This window comes from Ahaetulla prasina, chromosome 4, assembly GCF_028640845.1.
Source record: "Ahaetulla prasina isolate Xishuangbanna chromosome 4, ASM2864084v1, whole genome shotgun sequence".
NCBI classification, from domain to species: domain Eukaryota; kingdom Metazoa; phylum Chordata; class Lepidosauria; order Squamata; family Colubridae; genus Ahaetulla; species Ahaetulla prasina.
In genome coordinates this window covers 21,565,217-21,586,906 of record NC_080542.1, presented here as the reverse complement: position 1 = coordinate 21,586,906, position 21,690 = coordinate 21,565,217, and the positions used below count along the sequence as shown (strand labels likewise).

Here is a 21,690-nt window from a genome sequence, read left to right as displayed (position 1 = left end):
ACTCTTCCCATTCTGTAGGTTGATATATGAAATTGGGCAAGCTACACCTTTTTTCACTTTTGCATTTTGAGTCTCATAGTTAACCAGTCTGTTATCAATATTGGATTGCTGTGCAGAGTGAGTTGGGCAGCATATAACAATAAATAATCGATTTTTACTGCCTACAGCAAGATTGTATCTAGCAAAAATAATAATCCTAGCATGGAAACCGTTTTCAATGCTTTTACATATATGTGAAAGCTATTTTAAAGTGAAAATGGTTTCCTGGTTACTGCATTTTGAAGGCTGCAAAGATTTGCATTTGCTACCAAAAGCTCCGAAGTGCTAATCACTATAGGTAGAAACCACGGGCTACAATGCTCTGCATAGGAAGAACTTGTGTCCTCTATGCAAGAGTTTTCTGTACGGTTGCATTGTCGACTTGGTAACTCATATATGGATGGAAAATCTTAAAATTGGTACAAATCAACAATTTTTCAGTACATTTTGAATAGTATTATTAAATACTTCCGTTTTATTACCTATCAACATTAAATATATTCTTAAATGATATTTGCTTTATTGATTTTATTGACGTTTGATGGTAGTGCGCCGCCCTGAGTGGTGGAGCCATACATGTTTAATCCATTATTATTAATTTCTCCTATAGAAAGAGAAAGTGTTTATCTTCCAGGTTCCAGGCCTGTTCAATCATCCTCTGTGCCGAGAACGTGAAGCTAAAAAGAAGGTCAGGGGAAATAAATGGCATTGCGACTCCACTTCTCTTAGATCCATTGGATCGTTTAACTCTTCCTTTTCGTGTCTCTACCTTGAAGACCGGCTACCATGTTGCGCATGCGCAAAACTTGCCTTCACGCCTCTCGTTGCACCACCTTTGTCGTTGCTATGGAAACGGCAAACTTTCACCGTGGCGGACACAGGGTATTTCGGGGACCCGAGAGAGAGGCTTGTGGCAGGTGGGCGGGAAGGTAGAGAGGAGCGGGGTTTTCATTGGCCAGCATGTTTAAGAGCCCCTGAGGCTGCTCCGCAGGAATTCAAATGTGCCAATCGTCACTCGTTAATGAGCCCCCTAGCTGGCGAAAACAGGGAGGAGGCGGGGCTCACGATGCAAATTGATTCAGTCGGGAGGGAGGAGAGATGCTGTCCCGATCTTTAAAAGCCATTAAGCCCCTGCACATCTGGCTATGACGTCACTGAAGGAGAGTGTTTAGCTCGTTGCGTTGAATCACTTTTCTGGAAGGTTGCATTCCTTGAAGCATGATTCCGACTTTAACAAACAAGTGCATTTCTCTATTGTCGAAGAAGGTTCAACTTCTGGTGTTTTCTACGTTAACATAGTAGACTAGTGTATTAACCATTTATTAAAATAATTTTGTTAAAGATTACAGATATGAAGATAAAAAATTAATTCAAACGAAGAAAAAACTAAAAGGTAAAGAAAAAGAGAAGTGCAAAGAGATGGGGAAGAATGAAAAGATGTATTAAAAATGACTTTTCCCCCCCCCCTCCAGATAAGTAGGAACAGTATAACAAATCGATACTTTCCCTTTTCGTTAAATTTTTAAAATGATCTCTTATCGTATTCCTTATCAATGATCAAATTATAAAAACTCAATTGGCAAAAAGCTATGAAGAACTACCAGAAATAATAACATACTTTAACTTTAGTCAAATGAATCCATTTTGCATTTCAAGTTATCATTTCCCCTAACAAGAAAAGCAGAAGAAATCCCTCCCCATTTATATACAGATGTTTAAAGCCTTATCATTCAGTCTTGGTCATTAATAGCAAACAGAAACCACAACGCATATATTTTAACCCTGGTCAAATAAGTTCACTTATCTTCCATTTATTTTTTTAAAAGCATAATCTTTAATCCTATCAAATGATATTGATTTTTTATCGCTTTCTCTGTCCTTTCAGGAACAGCTTCAGTAGTTCAACACATCCTGTTTATAAAGCCAAATAAGGCTTTCAGAAATCATTCTTCTGATTTGTTATTTGTATGTCCTCTTTAATTATTAAAACATTAGCTGGTTTCAAATATAAACCCATTATAGCATTCCTTTCAATATCACTCTTGTTGTTTGGTATAAACCCATTTTCAAACCCACAGCATCTTTTTCCATTTTGAATCAGCCCCAGTCTCTGTTTTGTCCTGTAAAATCTGTCCTCCTTCTATATCCTCTGATAAGTTTATTTTTATTGTATCAGACAATCTTGTAACCAATTTCTGAGTATATTGTTCCCAAACAACTTTAGTTTCTTCTACAAATAGTATTGCTCCATTGTATTTAACATTCTCCTCTCCTTTATTGTAATGCTTAATTCTCTCTGCTTCCCTCTGTCAACCTTCTAAATTCCCACGTCATATGTTTATTTTCCAATTAGCAATTTTTTTCCCATGGGAGGATTTCTTACAGTTAATTTCAAAATCTTCATGCATTTTTAAATAATATTTTAAAACACTCCACAGGAAATAGTCTTTCAAGTCAGTCTAGCTCTTTAACTTTCAGAAATCAACACTCTAATCCCGCTTTTGTTGTTTTCAAAAAAAAATGTTTTTATTTCTAATCCTTAAACTTATATAAAACTTATTTCATTAGGGGTAGAAGTAAACTTTGCTGGCATGATGATATTTGCCATTCAGAAGATTCTTAACATCTTGATAATCAATAACGAAAAACTTCCTAAAGTAGATAAGAGAGGAAGTAGGTCAACCTAGGGTCTATTTGAAGGCGCTGAACCTGGACTTAGATAAGACCAGACCTGGGCAGTTTATGGCCACCAGGCCACATCCAGCCCTTTGGCTTTCCCTCTTTGGCCCACATGAAGTCAATTGGAAATTAGAAATCAAATGTAAATTGGGGGAGAGGAGCAGAAGAAGCCAAGTAGGGTCTGGCTCCACACAGTCATGGTGCACTGCTTGAATTGGCTTGTGATTGCAGGAGGGTGAGGGGAGAAAGTTCTCATCTGCGCCTGTGCAGCCTTCACCCCTCATCTGGAGCAGCCTGAGGAGTTGAGCTGATAGAGTTTGAGGACACCAAATCAAATTACATTGGTTCAGCCTTTCACCAAAGTCTCAGTTTCTCGTGTGCCCCCTTGGAATATTAGTTGCCCAATCTGGGCAAGATGATTCCCCCCTTGCCTCTTAAGAGTTTTATTTTTATTTATTTATTTATTTATGTCACACAGTATATATAAGCATAAGCATGTAATAACTATACAATATATAAGCATATATATAAGTATGAGTATGTAATAACTATATTAATTGGATATAACGAAAGGAAACAATAGGACAGAAATGATAGGCACACTTGTGCTCTTACGCACGCCCCTTACAGACCTCTTAGAAATAGGGTGAGGTCTATAGTAGACAGTTTTTGGTTGAAGCTTTGGGGATTTTGGGAAGAGTCAGGTAGTTTATTCCAAGCATTAACAACTCTGTTACTGAAGTCATGTTTTCTGCAATCAAGATTGGAGCGGTTCACATTAAGCTTAAATCTATTGTGTGCTCGTGTATTGTTGCAACTGAAGCTGAAGTAGTCTTCGACAGGAAGGACATTGTAATAGGTGATTTTATGAGTTAAACTCAGATCATGTCGAAGGCGGCGTAGTTCTAAATTTTCTAAGCCCAGGATTTCAAGTCTGGTGGCATAAAGTATTTTGTTGTATTCAGAGGACTGGAGAACTCTTTTTGTAAAATATTTCTGGACACGTTCAATTGTACTGATGTCAGAAATGTGGTATGGGTTCCAGACAGTCGAGCTGTATTCAAGAATTGGTCTAACAAATGTTTTATATGCTCTGGTTAGTAGTGTAGTGTTTCTGGAGAAGAAGCTATGCAAGATTAGGTTTACAACTCTTAAAGCTTTTTTTGCGATGTAGTTGCAATGGGCTTTGGCACTTAGATCATTTGACATGAAAACTCCAAGCTCTTTAACTGGGTGGGGGTCATCTGCAAGGTAATGTCCATCAAGCTTGTACTTAGTGTTTAGATTCTTTTTTCCAATATGTAAGACAGCATTTGCTGGTTGAGATTTGGAGTTGCCAAGTTTTAGACCATTCAGATACAAAGTCAAGGTCTTTTTGAAGGGTAGCTGTATTGTTGGTGGTGTTAAATAGTTTGACATCGTCAGCAAAAAGAATACAATTACTTGTAATATTGTCACAGAGATCATTAATGTATAATATGAAGAGTGTTGGTCCAAGAACGCTGCCTTGGAGAATGCCATTATTGATAGGAACAGGATTTGATAGAGCATTGCCAATTTTGACCAGTTGTTGTCTGTTTGACAAAAAAGCTGTTATCCAAATGTGGAGGGATCCTGAAATACCGTGGGATATTAGTTTTAGGAGAAGTTTATTATATACTACATCAAACCCACTGGAGAATTGTCATTTTGCAGTCTCTTTGGGGGTAGACCCTGCATGGAGCAAGCCTTTGGATGGTCCTAGACCTTTCCTTGAACTGGAGTTTCAAGGAGTTCTTCCGTTCAGCGGTTCCTCTTTTTGATGAGATCTTTGGTTCTGTGGGAATGGAGCTGTCTTCAGTCAGCCACTGCTTCCCCAGAAGTCAAGCATTAACCATTTATATTGCATTTAATAGTTTATTTAAAGATGTATAAGGCTGGCCAAGTTGGTGTCAGTGTAAAAACTTCAGATATTATTTTATCCATAAGTATTCCTAAATAAGTTTCAAATAGATATAGGCCTGTGGTGGTGCAGTGGCCAGAATGCAGTACTGCAGACAAAGTCTACCCACAGCCAGGAGTTCGATCCTGACTGGCTCAAGGTTCACTCAGGCTTCCATTCTTCTGAGGTTGGTAAAATGAGAACCCAGATTGTTGTGGGCAATATGCTGATGAGCACAATGGGGCAGTATATAAGTCTAAGCGTTATTGTTACTGCTGTTAAATGAGTCTTATTGCCATGGAGGCAGATGCTGGATTGCACCCAGACTCTTAATACAAAAGGGTAAATTTTCTTCCAAGTCTCCTGGTGATTTCATGAAGCCCCTGTAGTTTGCTTGGGAGGAAATAGGAATGGATGCTATTGCCTTCTTCTGGAATGCTTTCAACCACTCAGCATAGCAAATACCAAACAGCCCTGACCTTGTGCTTAGTTTCTCAGTTCAGAGGAGGCGGCCAGGAAACTGGCTCTTTCATTGAGCAGTGCACTATATCTCTTGCCTCGATTGGAGGCAACATCAGACTTCCTAAATTGCTATTCTCCATATTTGTATCAAATAAATCTTCCCACCATTCCCATTGCCATCTTAATGGAAATGAAAAAGCAGTATAAATAATGCATTTGACAACCTAGTTTTGCCAATCAGTGCTACATTACTTTGGGTGGCCACAAGAGGGTAGCAAAGAGACCACAACTCTTTGCTGCTATCTAGTAGTAATTAAGAGATTTGCAGCCCAGGTATTGTCCTAGAGCAGTCATCAAGTTGAAGTCTAGGCTCTATGATATAGTAGAAGATATGCTACAACAGGTACATCCCAACTATTAAAGATATGTTGGGACAACACTTAGAAATAATGGCATATCCCCTATCCCTTTTCCCACAAATATTCAAATGCTAACAGGGTCCACCAATGTAACAACTTTCAGTCTGGGAGCTGTAATCCAATATATTGGAGAGCACCGGGTTGCAGCATATTACTTTATATAATTTTTATGCTATTCTTAATGTTTAATTTTCCATTAAGGATAAAACATTTGAACAGTTGCTTCTGTGATTATGTGCTATCAAGTCATTGTTGTTTCTTAGTGACCACATAGATTATCTTCACGATGATCTGTCTCTAACTTTGTCTTCAGGCCTTCCAATGTCATATCCATGGCCATCCTCTTCTCTTTCCTTCTCTAATTTCCCGGCATTAGAGATCTAGATCTTCACATAATATGGCCAGAATAATTTGAGCCAGTGTGCCTTGAGACCACTGGGTTGATTTGTACAGTGATCCATTGGTTTATTTTCTTGGCTGTCTGTGGTATTCTCAGGAGATTTCAACACCAAAATTCAAAAGCATCAATACTCTTCCTAACCTGGTTCTTCAAAATCCAATTTTCACTTTCGTAGGGTGTCATAGGACACACCATTGATTCTATGATTCTGGTTTGTGTAGCTATAGACATCACAGCATTTGAATACCTTTTCCAAGACCTTCATGGGGCTGGGATGCAATGTACTGTATTTTATAACTTCTTGTTCCTTGCTGATAGCCTAAAAGGCTCATCTACTACCTCAGTGTCTTAATTGTCAAGTCTAAGGCTGGTTATGGTACCTGCTGTCATTAATCTGGTTTTCTTTATTTTAGTCCCATTTTTTTCATGGGGTTCCTAGATGTTTATTACCAGAGCTTGCGGATTGTTTGCATTTTCAGCTAATTCTATCTCATACTTTATCAAAATAATTAAGAATTCATTATTAGCAGAAAGTCAGTTAAGGCAACAGGCTAGACTGAGCGTTCTAGTCTTGTCTTGCCATAAATATGAAACCAGCTGGGTGACTTTGGGACAGTCACTCTTAGCTCTAGGAAACAGGCAATGGCAAACCACTTCCAAAAACTGTGCAAAGAAAACTACAGGGACGTGTCCAGGCAGTTGCCAGGAAGCATAAACTAACACAAAGGGACATGCGCGTATTATTATTAGCAACAAACTCTTCTGCCCCTAAAATCCATTAACACACAAGAGAATTAAAAACATAAATCATTGCTTCACTGGTGAATTATTAGATCTCTTAAAGAAATGTAATCTTTAACAGTGAAATGTTGATAAACTTACTAAGTATGTGAAATATGTCAATATGTATAAGTAATTCATTATCCAGCTGACGTGTGTGTGTGTGTGTGTGTGTGTGTGTGTGTGTGAGATTTCTCTGTGTTTCTTTTTGCTTTCTGTAACTCTTACATCTGTTTGAGTTGAAATGCAGACAGAAATGGATAAATACATGCTTAATGTTTATATTTCAATAAATTATAGGATTCATATCTTAAAGGTGTAATCAAGAAAAGTATTTTGCACAAATTCCATGGGCATATCTGGGTCTTGGAAAATTGACTCTTTTTGCCCTGCCTGGACTATATTCAAAACTCATCTAAATCCCTCAGGGCACTAAATTGATTGCATGTTGTGCTAAATAAGACTAATCCTTTGCAATTCAGAGTTGCAACTCTACTTTTAATGCCAGTTGGTTCATACAATAATTTGCAAACCATTTGCAAATCATGGTTAGTTGGTTGAACCACAGTGGGTGTCTATTTAATGTTCAACAAGGGGCCACAATTGTTCACATACAACACCTTAAGGCGAAGCAAAGTAAACCACATTATGGCTGCATTAACCAGGTCACTGTATACATTCTGGAGGGTAAATTGATATGCCCACTTTCTTTATAATTCTTATCCACTTGTTATTTTTTCAGTCTGAAGCAACCAACTTCATTTCACTTAGGTCAATATTAGGGAAGGAATTTCTTGCTGCAAACATAAAGCATCCCAAATCAAGTGCAAGGTCTGAATTAAAGATTAAAAAAATACACCTAATATGGATCAGATAATAGGGAATTTATTCAGGAAATATAGTGAACATGGCTTGAACTATATTTAGGCATTACATCCATAATTTCTGCATCTCTGGTCTTGCCCAAAGTAAATCAATCCCATACCATTATTTTCAAAACAATTGATTTTGGTTGCAGTTCTCTATCGACACATCTAGAGCAAGTTTCTGCATGTGAAATGTACTTAGTCAGATAGCACTGGAAATAACCTGTTCAAATTAATGAGATTTAGAGATTAGCAGTTTTCACTAAACTTTGTATTTTGTTACGATCAAAAATGCTGATTCCTTATTCCTCATTCCCCACACAAATACTTATTTTATCACAGTTTATCATATTCTTCCTTCAAGATCCTTGGGAGTGGGGAGGTGCCATGCCTGTCCCCAATTTAGAACCACAACAACCCTATCAAGTAGTCTGAGCAAAGATTTGCCCAAGTAATCCTCATCACAGTGTAGGGATTTGAAATGCCATTTAATTAGTTTGTGTTATTCTGATAATTGTTAGGCAATACATTATTTTACTGTCACAAGTCATTTCTTCCACTGAATTAATTAACCAAATGTTCCAACTTGATTGTTGCATTACTATAAAAGTAAAACACTTCTATCTTATGATATTTCAATGGTGTCTTAATTAGCCCCTCAGGGAAGGATCTTGACAACATGAAGTACCCTCCATAGAGGAGGACATATGGAATAATATGGATGTCATTTCTCACCTTTTCTGGGTTCACTAGGATGGCAGAGGACCTGGTGAGTCAATCGGCTAAGATCCAGTATGTATACATTCCTTCTAAATTGGTTTCAGAATTAGTAAAGGCGGAGAGAGGCTGGCTGATGGTTTACATAAATGCATGTTTGTATATTAGCCATGGCTTGCCTAATGAGTTTATTAAATAAGCGACAATTGGATGGATTCACTAACACACTGAGCTGTTGATCGTGTCTTTAGAAACCACAATGCCCAACACAAATCAAACAAATGACATTATGGATCAGTAATACAATATGTGAATCCAACTGATCTCTTAACTGAAGCAGTTAAAGAGTTTTAATCAATGGTAGAAGGAAAAAGGAGGGAAAGTTCATCTTCCAGATACAGTGGTTGGTTATCTCTGCTTAATGCCTGTGGAGAGTCCACCATTTTCTCAGGTGATCAACAGGGAGATCTTAATATTTCATCAAATCCCTGTTCAATTAATCCTTGTTTGAGTCCTAAATTTGGAGCAATCGAAAGAACCATTTTCTGTGTAATTTTTGGGATAATCCTTCAGATACTTGCCTGTTAGGCATGTCTCCCAGATAACTGTATACAAATCCCTTCATATTTTTATTATAATGTTTAGGCATAATTGTTTATGCCTTCTTCGGTGGCATACAGATTCCACAATTCTTGATAGGCCTCTGACCTGATCCAGCAAAACAGTCCCAATTATATATTTAATCAACCAACATTTTGATTAAACACATATTAATATGCTTAGTCAATGGCATCACAACCTCACTTTGTTTATAATGAACTGGCTATTTAAGGACTAAAAAGGCCATCTCCCTTGCTGAAATGTGGAAAGGACAGTGTATGGTTAGCCTGTAACCAGTAAAATCTCTAAACTAATCCATAAACAGAGCAAACTGATACTAATTTATCTGAGGTTTTTTAAAAACCTATCAGAGGTCTATGGCTTCCTATGGTAGAAGTCAAGTCAAGGTGGAACTAGTTAAATAGCTCGTATAAATTGGGTCTCTGTGCATTTATGCCTAAAAAAAAGTTTGAGTAGCCAATGGAACAGTTCCACTGTCCTGAAAAAGTGGGATGTTGAGAGAGTGTTATTAAGAAACCAATGAAATCCACCATATGGAACCGATGCTTGAAGTTTCTTTGTGGGTTTAAGAGGGAAAGCAATAAGACTAGTGTTGCTTAGACAGAAATTGGTTACCTTAACTGTTGAATCCTGTCCTTTGCTCTGGCAGTTCTCCTACTTCTTCCTTCTGGGTTTGGTTGCTTATCCCAGTTTCTACTATATCCTGCGTTGGAGCCTGGTGCACATCTGCAAAATGGAGTTCTGCTTTGCCGTCTATATAACTGCCAGGTGGGAGGCTCCCTGCAAACCTAGAAGAACCACAGGCTCAAAGATTAGGGAATCCCTCAACAGCTTTTCCAGGAACATCCACCCACCCAACCCGGCCACTTCTACCCATCCCTGTTTTACAAAACTAGCATGCTACAATGCTCACAGTCAGCCATAAGGTGTCACTGCTGATTTAGTTATTTCTTCCTGGCAGCCAATTGCTCTTTTACCTATCAAAGGTTGTATCAGGGTCACTTAGCAGGTGGAAGATTATCCCTTAATGCGTTAGGAGGGGGAATGGGTTAGCTGCCCCATAGTCTCTTCCCCCCCCTCCACAAATTGAGCTGAGATTATAGGCTTAGCCAAATTTCCAGCGATCCTGCCAGAGAAGGGAAGAGGCAGAGCTCAAGGAAGTTAGGCTTTGGTGTTCCGGGGGTTAAATGATGATGCCTGATTAGCTGCCTTGGAAAAGGGGGAGCAATGCTCGACCGGCTTCCAGATGGAAAGGAGCAATGGATTAACTTAGCGGATTCTGCCATGGGATGTTAAGGACGCCGATATCTGGGTCTTCAACCTCATCCCTCTAAGATGTCCCAAACCTCCAGCTCAGCCTTCCAATCCTGAATCAGATCCATCCTACCCAGCTTTGTCTCCCAACTGGCAGGTCCTCCACAATACTTCTCCACCCATACATAGATCTCATCTTCCGTCTCCCACCATGCCTTGCAAACTGGGCCCTGAGCTTCTTTAGCTGCGATTATTCAACGCTGAGCTGTGCTACCCTGCTCTTCTTTCTGCGGGTCCATCTGCACAGCGCAGTCCACTGTCTCTTTAAGTTGCTCCCGCACTGTGCTGACAGCTGCTCCCCCTCCCTCCCTCCCTCCTTCCCCCGACTGTGTCTCTCTCTGTGTCTGTCACAGCAGCTCTGCTAGGGACCAACCCTCCCACCGCCATCCCCCCTTCCCTCTCCATCCCCCCTCGCCCCCTGGGGGACCATGAGCCTTCCTCGTGGACACCCGGAGGGATCCCAGCCCCACTGACCCTCCCCATCCTCCGCTCTGCCCTCCTTCCTCCTCCTCCTCCCCCCCATCACCCCAACCCTGCAGCCTGAGCGAGATGTTTCACGCCTTGGTAGCAGGGACCATTGTCTTTCCTGGCCTCTTCCTGTTGTCCAAGAACGGCCTCAAGTGGCTACCGGGCCTGCGATGGGAGGAGGCTGACGCGGTCATCGTCTCAGCCAGGTAACCAGGGATGCAGGAGGGGATGCCAGCAGGATCTAGCAGTCCAGAGGGTGGGCAGGAAGGAGAACAGGCAGAGGCCTCAAGGATGAGCTGCTGGGCACCTGGATTTTTGTGGATTTGTTAGTTTGATGTGGGTGGTTTTAAGGAAAAGAGGGGGACTTTGGATCCTGGGGAGATGGAATGGGAAGGGAGAGGGGTTTTTTTTGGAGGGGGAGTGGTATCCTCATCCCTAGCAAGCTTTCTTGGTAGCTGCAAAAGGAGAGGTTAAAGCTGGAAGCCAGTTCTTGGACTGACTGGGAATAGAGTAGGGTGCATTGAGTTTCAAACTCTCTTGGACCTGTACAGGATCTCTATAAATAGAAAAGTGTCCAGGATTTTCTGGAAGAAGCATTATATTGAGGTCGTGAGCTAGTTGATGTTCCTAGGATCCCACAGTGGGAGGGGAGTGGGATCATTGTAGGAAAAGCAACCAACACAATGAGAACTGAAAGGGTGTCACTGCCGCCTCTTGATAACCCAACAGTAGGGATAACTCAAGAAAGTCAAGTCTTAGCAGGATATGTTGAGCCTGGGATCGAGGTATCACCAAATGAGTTATTGGAGTCACTGTAAGTTTTTTATGCTGTGTGTTAAAGTACCCACAGTTCTGCACTCCAAAATGGAAATTCTTTTGAAAATAGGAGTCTTTCAGGAGGCTAGATGCTTTATTGGGGTATAGTAAGAGATGCTTTAAAAAAGTGGTGTGTAGTAAAAACCCCAGGAATGTAAACTAAGATGGGGCGGGGGACACACAATTGCCCTCATCACTCAGGATGTTTTCTTTTAAGCATGAAAGCCTCTCTATTGGCTGACTTCTGGAATTACTTGAGAATGTAGCAGGGTCAACGGGCAGCTGAATCATTTAGCCATTGCTACTTATCTCCAAATATATCCAGCCAATGGCAGTTGTTATGGTTTGGTGAAAGATGCGTGGGTTGGAATTAAAGCTGTTGGTCAAGGCTGGCAGAGTTCTGGAGCAATGTAATAGTCCAGGCCGGCTCCCAGAATAGCAGATTGGGATTGAGAACTATTGTTTTGGCCTCATACCTTCAGACCTAAAATGGAAATAGGGTTCTAGAATCCAAGAGAAGAGGAAGGAGAAACCACAGTTACTTAACTTCTTACAATTTCCCATTCTCCTATCACAGACTTGTCTCCTCAGTGCAGGCCATTATGGCTTCCACAGTTGGCTACATCATCTCTACATCCTGCAAGCACATTATCGATGACCAGTAAGTCAGCATTTATGGTATAATGCCAGGGCAGCACTGTGGTGCAGTAATCTCATTCCCACCCCAACCCCATCTCTACCTTATTTTCTAAGTGCAGCTCAGCTAGCATCTTGGCAAGGTCACACTACTGAGAAACTTGATACCTGCGCCAGGAGTGGCACCAAATTTAGAACAGGATGACAGTGACATGTTCCAAGCAGATGTACCGCAATGAGTAGGCTGGATCAAGAAGCTTTGGAGCAGGGCGGAATTTGGGGCCACCAACAGGAATGCTATGGTCGATAGCAGTGTAGGGTGAAGCACTGGGTTGTGGACCCAGAGAGAGCAGGTTCAGGATGCTCTTCCAAAAAGAGGCGTTTCAGGGTTATGGGAGTAGTGGAGACAAGATGCATATAAAGATTGCATCCACCACAAAACTTAGTAGAGGTGTTAGGGTAAGTAAGACAAAAGTAGCAGGAGGGCAGATTCCAAGCCTTGTTGAACAATAAAGTGCTGTCCATGGTGCTGGGGGAAAAAAACCCATGGGCCTCTGAATGGGTACCCTTTCAGCACCATGGACAGCCCCACTCAAACTACAACAAGTCTTCCCATTCCGGTCCTGTACTGTATTCCTAAATCCCCATACAATATATGGGAGAGTTGATTTCCACAATATGTGCTGGAAATAAGCTCCAGGATCAGATTTGTCAGTCTCTCTGGCTTCTGGGAGGGCTGCCAGACCTCAGTTTCTGCAGAATCCAATTTGGCAGTAGGGCAGTTCTGCAGGACAAGAAGGATTGGAAACGCACACAAGTCCACACTGGGGAATTCTGAGGACAGGGCAGGGTAGAGATGAAGGGTTTGGGGTGGCTGTAAGATATGGCAGGAGGTGTCGTCGTATCTATTTTTATCATATCCTTTCTTGCTTTTTTTTCTCCCAAGGATAGTTTAGTTTCTCATTAATGAATTTAGTTGGGATTAATTCCCTCCCTGGGTGATGTTAGATAGGCATGTGGGAGCAGCAGAGGGAATTAGACCAAAGGAACAGCTGCTTCCATTGCTGATTTGCATTCTGTGTATGTGTAATTAAGTTTTATTGGGTAGCCAGTGACGAGGAACTCCAGGACCCTTAGGAGAGGAGGAGGTTAAAACAAAGGGAAGTTGGGTTGTTGAGTCCTCTGCCATGAGCTCCGATTGGATAGACACAGAAGGAGGGAGCTATGAGATAAGACTTCTCATAAGGATGTGAAAACTGCCTCAGCATTTTTATTTTTCACAAAGTTATCACAGCAAATCTCCTTCTGGGAAATAATGTGAGGTTTCCCTGGCAACTTTGAAGTATCCTCTTCATTGACCCTCGTGCCTAAAAATCAAGAAAGAACAGTTTCTATGTAGGTCTTTCAGCATGGAAATTGAATTCTGCTGTACCAACCCTCAAAGCATACGGCTGCCCAGTCCTCCTAAATGTGCTTCAGAGCCAAATGCGCTACTTTTTCTTAGGTCTGGACCCCAGAAGGACGCTTGAGCTTAATACCCTGCATTGCACTGCTGCTTTGGCATTTGGCCTAATCACCTTGCATGGAGCAGAGAGTATCATCAGCAGAAATGTTTGGGAGAGGGGGAGAGAGAGCATCATGACGGAGCTGAGCAAGGGATACGGTGGTTAAGAAGTTGTAAAGAAACCCTGTTTTATTTATCTCTATTTCAGCTGCTCTTTAGCATTTTCAAAAATGAGTCCAGACCAGAAAATCCTTTTTTTAAAACCTTGTATTTTAAGTAGAATGAGACTAAGTCCAGTGTTGTGAATTTACATGAATCTCAGTGCCTTTTTATAGAGTTGGTGGGTTTCTAAGCAAAGTTGAAAGCATGGGTCCCAGCCAGATGCTAGCAAGCCAAAGCATCCTGTTCATAAAGACCTGAGGGAGTAATATGGTAGGATCCGATAAGTAAGGAGGAATTGCTAATAGTATACCTGTCCTAGGGGCAGCAGTGTCTGGAGTACCTTAGAAATAAGGTATAAGCAAGTTAAAACTGGTGATAAACCACATTTGCTCCAGGAGGGGAAGGTTGTGATCAGGATCAGGGAGTGAGAGAAAGAGAAAGAGAAAGAGAGAGAGAGAGAGGACAAAGTGAGCAAGGCAGAATCTATGTTACCATTGTCCTTGGGAGTGAAGCACATCAGCATGCCATCAATTCCTCATTGATTGTGGCCTTGAGTCTGTTCCAGAGGGGTGGAGAGTGTCCTGCTCTTCCATCCCCTTTGCTCGTGGTTCAAGTTATATGCAGGGATTACTGAGTCTATTAGCTGCTTATATTCCTTTACACTTTTTCACCTCCTGCAGACACTGGCTGACTTCTAACTACACCCAGTTTGCAGTCCCTTACTTCATCTACGATATCTACGCTATGTTCCTGTGCCATTGGCACAGGTACCAGGTCAAAGGGCACGAGACAAGATGCATTGAGACCCAGACGCTGCACACTGCCATCCGTGCCTACTTGCACAAGGAATTACTGATGGTGATTCACCATCTTTTCATGGTGTTGGTTTGCTTCCCTGTGTCTGTGGTGAGTGGGACTGGGGGTGGGGAGATGGGACACACATGAGCTGTGTGCACAGATGAGGACGGGAAGGGCTATTGATCCATGCAGCAGAAGCTGCAAATGAGGATGCTGTGTTTTAGAAGTTGCTGGCCCACCAGCCCAGGTCTGTCATGCTTATCCCTTTCCCCCCTTCAGCTGTGGCGTCAAGGCAAAGGTGACTTCTTTCTGGGTTGTATGTTGATGGCTGAACTCAGTACCCCTTTTGTCTGCCTTGGGAAGGTTCTCATCCTGGTGAGTATCGCCTACTACTGAGCTTCTCTTAGGGGAGGAGAAAGGTTTGGATTGGTTTTTAGCTTGGTGTACATTACAGGTAGGTAGCCCTCGACTAATAACTGGAGGTAGTCCTCAACTTACCAGAATTGAGCCCAAATTTTGTGTGGCTAATTGACAAACTTGTTAAGTGAGCTTTGCCCCATTTTACCACCTTTCTCGGCACAGTTGTTAAGTGAATCACTGCAGTTGCTAAATTAGTAACACTGTTGTTAAGTGAATCTGGCTTCCCCCTTGACTCTGCTTGTCAGAAGGTCGCAGAAGGGGATCCTGGGATACTGCAATTGTCATAAATGTGAATCAGTTGTCAAGCATCCGAATGTAATTCACGTGACCACGATGGTGCGGCAACAGTCCGAAGTGTGAAAAACGGCTTTAAATCACTTTTTCAGTGATGTTGTAACTTTGAACGATTTACTAAATGTGAACTGTTTTAAGTCAAGGACTACCTGCATTGACTTAGCGATTGTTCACAGTTATAACCACTCTGAAGAAATGACTTACCATCATTGCAGCATTCCCACAGTCACATGATCAGAATTCGGGCTCTTGGCAACGGGCATGTATTTATGATAGTTGCAGTGTCCTGGAGTTATGTGATCGCCATTCGCAATCTTCCCAGCTGGCTTCCAGTTAAGTGAAGTCAGTGGGGGAAACCAGATTCTCTTAATGACTGTGTCACTCATTTTAACAACCGCAGTGATTTTTCTTAACAATCATGGCAAAAAAAGGTTGCAAAATGAGGTATGACTCACTTAACAACCCCCTCTATTAGCAACAGAAATCCTGGTCCCAATTGTGGTCATAAGTCAAGGACTCCCTGTATAGGTTTTATATATTGGTTGTTTGGTTTGTGGACGTTTTAGATGGTGTTTTAATTGATTAAATACCCATTTGGTAGGGTAGGATGGGAAACCGTACATAACTAAAGACATAATGGGAAGGCAGAAGAGTTTGCCAACCTGGCCTGAATTTGCCTTTCAACTCTCTTTTTTCTCTCTCTCCACAGTACAAGCAGCAGCACACCCTTCTCCACAAGGTGAATGGCATGGCCATGCTAGTCACATTCTTCTTCTGCCGAATCCTGCTCTTTCCTTATATGTACTGGGTATATGGGCAGTACGTTGGCTTGCCCTTCTACCGTGTACCCTTTTCCATCCCCGCTGAGTACAACTTGGGATCGGCCATCCTCATGGCTCCCCAGATATACTGGTTTGGTCTCATCTGCCGTGGAGCATTCCGTGTCTTCCGTGCCCGGGGTACCACCAAGGAACAAGTATTGCGAAATGGGCACAGGATGGATACCCAGGCACTGGACTAATGGCTCTCTTGCCCCCTCCCTCAGCTGCAAACGGACAAGCCGCCTTTTTCCCCTATGACTTATTTATTGGGGTGATGGGAGGGAGTGGGGAAGCTGGCTCCTAAGCCAAAAGGGAAAACGGGAGGGTCTGGGAAGGGGGTGGTGGTGTCTCAAAGGAAGTCTTTAGAGGGCATGAAACCAAAGTATTCCTTGGTTTGCTAATGTGGAAATCCTTTGTCAAAGGAACCCCTCTAAATTTGCAATGCTGTTGATGTTTTGAAATGTCTATGAGTTGGGTAGGGTTTGAACCAGAGTGTAGTCCTAAACCAAAGGGAATATTGAGGTTATCTATGTTGGGGAGATATTGACACCTGTGGGGCACCACATCAAGAATCAAGTGGATGTGGGCCTGTAGAGCAAAACCAGGTTTCTAATGTATCAGGGCTCTGCCAAGCCAACAAACGCATAATGGTTATTGCTTGCTAGACTATGATTAGATGACCTAAGAGTTTTTGAGCATTGCTAGCCAAGGAGAGACCCATGTGGCTTGCATGGGGACGATACTATTTCCTGAAAGCAAGGGTTATAGGAAGATTAAGTCAAATTCTCCCCAATCCTATTTTCTCTAGACTTGCAGAATCTCTATCACATGTAAACACGATGGAGAAATAATACTGGGTTTGGATTGCCCTCGCCCCAGGCAGCAATAGGGGAATCTATCAGCAGAATTAGTTATATTTGTAGAATAACCAATAAGGAAACACTCTTTATCATTTTTTTTTTTGGATGCTAGTAAAATAACATGGTCTTCAGTATTACTGGAATGTCATCTACCCAGGATATTTAATTCATTCATATGTGGGTGCGGGTGTGATCTGACACACATGCGCACACACGTTTATCCTCTGTAGCAAGATGATCAGAGGGGTGCTGCTTAAAGAACACATGCCCCCCTCCCCATAGCAATAACCAAGCAGGGGAAACATCCCTCTCCTCTTGACACCTTCTCTGTTTCAGCACAGAATTCCTTCACTGCTCACTCTTAGACCCCCTCCTCACTTCATAGGGCAGGAATCTAGCTGTAAATAAAGAGCAGGGGGGAATGTATTTATAACCCAAGGTCTGCCAAGTATTAAAGGAGCCTTTATCTACTGTCAGTGGAGGGGCTGTGTGTGTCGTTTATTAATTCCAAACCCCCAGCCCCATGTGTATTGCCGAGCCCTGTATTCGGATCACTCTCTCCCTAAAACCTTTGAGGACCACATAGCTATCTTTACAACTCTTCCTCTTTAACCTTCTTTTATTTATCTACTTATTTCTATCCCACCTTTATTATTTTTACAAATAACACAAGGTGGCGAACATAATCAGCCCACCTTCCTCCTCCTGTTTTCCCCACAACAATAGCGTGTGGTGGGTTCAGCTGAGAGTGAGTGACCGGCCCAAAGTCACCGAGCCGGCTTTCATGACTCAGGTGGGACTTGAGTTCACAATTCTCCCACTTTCTTGCCTTATTTCTTCATCAATGAATATCTTGCAAATGCATACAAACTCAAAGGCCTTTTACTTAACAGGAAGGACCGTGGAAAGGAGCAGAGGACAAGCCACTCAGGAACTCTAGTCGTCTTCTCTAATCATGTTGTTTACGGAAAAGCCTGAGATGGGGAAGGATGGGAAATCAGATCCTGGAGGAAATGTGTGGGCACAAAACATTGCTCTGGACACCCCCGGGGGAAGGGTTCCAGCCAAGGCCCAGCAGATGTGGGCTGGTGCAACACTTACGCTTGGACAATCTGAAAAACAAAGAACAGCAGGATGAGGAGAATGGAACCCACCAGGATGTAGCGCAGCAGCTGAGGGAAGGCGCCTGGAAGAGACAAAGAAAATGGGCTTCTTGTGGGCCACTAGCAGAAAAGCCCACTGTTCAGAAACAAGCTGGGAGGGTTGTTTACTGGCTTAGGATCTAACAACCAGGGCAGGGATTTGGAGGCATAATCTATGTGTTACGTCAAGCAAGTGATCCTCCCTTGGACTTCTTTTTCTAATAAACGGGTTTAGAAGCCCCAACATGGAGGGTGGGGGGAGGGAAGAATGAAGGCTGTAAAATAAAGGAGGGGACAACACACAGGTGGGCAATTTATGCTTCTTTTAGTTCCGTGCTATAATTTTCATGTGTTGCCTGGTTTCTTCCCAGAGGGGATTCTGGCAATCTCTGGAACAGTGTTTCTCAACCTTAGCAACTTGAAGATGGGTGACTTCAACTCCCAGAATTCCCCAGCCAGCCACGCTGACTGGGGAATGCTGGGAATTGAAGTCCCCCCCATCTTCAAGTTGTCAAGGTTGAGAAACCCTGCCCTAGAGGTCTACAAACTGACGTCTCACTTGGAGCAATAAATTCAGGCTTTTCTCCAATAAACTTATAGACAGCGAAGATCTTCTCTTTATCGGTGTCAGGGTAGTCAAACCAGGATGCCTCATGGGATAAGGACTCCATTGTCTCGTTGGCATCATGCAGTTTTTCCACAGGTGCTGGGGGGCCCAAAGAAATAAGAAACACACTCAGAGGAAAGCATTTCTGATGTCAAAGGGAAGTTACACTTCTTAAATTGGTTCATATTGTTACTGATCAAGGACAAAATATGTTTCCTCCCTTACTTTTATATCTGTTTTCAGAGCTGGTGGGCTAATCACTCTATTCTTCAAACATAACCATCCTTACATTCAGTCATAATTTTTATATCTATCTTCTCTCCTTTAATATTTTATGGAAAGTCTCTTTTAAGCATTCAGTACCCATCCATTGTGTGGTCAATTAATTGTTCCCTAGGTCTTTGTTGAATAGAATAGAATAGAATAGAATAGAATAGAATAGAATAGAATAGAATAGAATAGAATAGAATAGAATAGAATAGAATAGAATTTTATTGGCCAAGTGTGATTGGACACACAAAGAATTTGTCTTGGTGCATATGCTCTCGTGTACATAAAAGAAAAGATACGTTCATCAAGGTACAACATTTACAACACAATTGATGGTCAATATATCAATATAAATCATAAGGATTGCCAGCAACAAGTTATAGTCATACAGTCATAAGTGGAAAGAGATTGGTGATGGGAACTATGAGACTATTAATAGTAGTGCAGATTCAGTAAATAGTCTGACTACAGAAATGAGTAGTGAAAATGAGAAATGAAAATGAAATGAAATTTTCATTTCAAATGAAATGAGAAATGAAAATGAGAAAACTTCTTTCTGACTACAATGCAGATGGCCAGGAACTAATGAAAAAGTGCTGAAGTTTATCGAAATATTTTTCCCCATATGACTATATATGGATACTGCTATGATAATAAGCTCTAGAAGTATCCCAAGTCATTCCAACATCACTTTGTTGTTTAAAAAAAGCATTAACCACTTTTAAATAGTGTTAATACAGAGCTAGAATCATCTTTGGTCTGGCACTGAAGCATCTATGCTGGAGAGTCTACCTAAACACAATTCTGAGATAAAAGCCGTATCCATGTAGGTGTGGAATTATATTGTGAACAGATTTTTTTCAAATGCACACAGGCTCTAAGAAGCTGCCTGAAATGTATGCTGAAAAGTTCAAAGAATGGATTCATTAACAATAAAATAATCAGTATATTGACTTTACATTTTTGGAGCCTGGGTTCATTCCTCATATAATACCCGGATGTTATGTGGATGATTTGGCTCTAGTTTGATAGGTTGAATGCGATTATTTTGCCAGAACATAGTTCAACAAACCATAGCTTAGTGTTACATAAACCCAAACTAAGATTGAAATTTCTTTTTAATTAGCTACCATAGCTTGTCTGCAAAAACATGGATGACCACTAGATGGTAGCAGATCTGCCCACCTACGACCACTGTATAGTACACCAACCTAGATTTACTTTTGCTGCAGTTGGTATAACTGTAGAATTAAGATGGATAATATTAAATTTTAGGTAAGTGGAGAAAGTCGGGCAGGAGGGCCTGAGCTCACCTTCCATTAATTGATCAATCCATTTTTCCTTGGAGAGATTTGCAAAATTGCATAAGATATAGAGAAACAAAGATTGCACTTGGCTCGGCATAATGGCTCAATCTTATCTCTCTCACATCCAAACACCATTGCACACCTGATGACCTCATAGTGCATGCTTCTCTCCACACATTCCAGCTGACTTTTCTGCCACAACAACCAAGATTCCACCACTGCTCCCATCCAGGTTCTATCGTTGCTCCCAGGAGCAATCATTTAAAAAAAAAGAAAAGATGAATAACGAAGCAGAGGATGATATGCAACAGAAAAAAATGTTTATTTTATACTTTTCCCCCATCGAAAGATTCATAAACTCTGGGGAAGCACAGTATTATATAGCCCATGGTCCCCTTCCACATTCTTGTAAGGCACTCATTAAGTAAGAATAGAGAGCATTCATTTGGAGTGGTGTCTTTCCCCCTCCATTTCATGTCTGCGAAGGCTTGGGCAGAATCCCCAGTAGCCCTCCAGCAGCTGTGAAGAGGTTAATAGGAGAAGAACCATCTGTAATGAGGGTGGACTGGATTCCCAGACCTTGGAGCAATTTGACCTGCAAGGAATAGAAAGCAAAAAGTCATGCATCAGGGTTTCAGAATCTCAATTGAATATTTCTAATTTGCTATCATGTTGGGGCATCTGAGATGACTGGCTGCTCCTGCTCTTCTACAGGTGGTCCTTGACTTACAACCATTCATTTAGTGACCGTCTGAAGTTACACCAGTGCTGAAAAAGGTGACATAACCAGTTTTCACACGACCTTTGCAGCATCCCTGTGGTCACATGATCAAAATTCGGGTGCTTGGCAATTGGCATGTATATATGACAGTTACCCTGCCCAGGGGTCACGTGATCACCATTCGTAACCTTCCCAGCTGGCCTCGGACAAGCAAAGTCAAAGGAAGGCAGAAACCAGATCCACTTAACATGATTAAGATCATAATTCACTTAACAACTGTGGCAAAAAGGTGGTAAAATGAGGCGCAACTCACTTAACAGCTGTCTTGCTTACCAATGGAAATGTTGGGCTCAATTGTGTGTTGTAAGTCAAGAACTACCTGTAGTTTATTGTGCCCCAGGCTTTCTTAGATCAGTAGGAATGTTCACCCCTGTCTTATGTCTTCATGCCATTTGGCCCGGCATGGTGTTCTCCAGATATGGTAGAATTGACCTTTCCAGAATTTCCCAACCAGAACTAGGGGAAAACCATATTGGGGAAGGTTGATCTGATCCTTACTGCCAGTGGGTTTTGTTTTTTTTTATACACTAGAAGCCACAGTCCACAACCCTTTGTTCTGTTGCACTCTAACTCAAAACAAGTAAAC

General features: G+C 41.7%; 2 protein-coding genes across 3 annotated transcripts in view; one reads left to right on the top strand and one right to left on the bottom strand.

Moving 5' to 3' along the window:
• The first annotated feature begins 909 nt into the window (after positions 1-909).
• On the top strand, positions 910-17,414 carry TLCD3B (TLC domain containing 3B). 2 transcript variants are annotated; one of them, XM_058182187.1, is made up of 7 exons: positions 910-921; positions 8,221-8,335; positions 9,554-9,672; positions 12,080-12,163; positions 14,485-14,710; positions 14,882-14,977; positions 16,026-17,414. In XM_058182187.1, the coding sequence occupies exons 2-7, from the start codon at positions 8,288-8,290 to the stop codon at positions 16,335-16,337; spliced, it is 885 nt and encodes a 294-aa protein (XP_058038170.1). In that variant the 5' UTR covers positions 910-921; positions 8,221-8,287; the 3' UTR covers positions 16,338-17,414. The 2 variants fall into 2 exon arrangements, with proteins under 2 accessions (XP_058038170.1, XP_058038171.1); XM_058182188.1 differs by lacking the exons at positions 910-921; positions 8,221-8,335; positions 9,554-9,672 and adding an exon at positions 10,768-10,892.
• Positions 17,415-20,621: 3,207 nt separating this feature from the next.
• The window catches only part of MVP (major vault protein), a 47,022-nt gene continuing 45,953 nt past the window's right edge, over positions 20,622-21,690 (bottom strand). Inside the window, exon 17 of the mRNA XM_058181486.1 lies at positions 20,622-20,918. Coding sequence (XP_058037469.1) covers positions 20,796-20,918 — 123 coding nt within the window. The 3' untranslated portion in view covers positions 20,622-20,795. The remainder of the gene's footprint in view (positions 20,919-21,690) is intronic.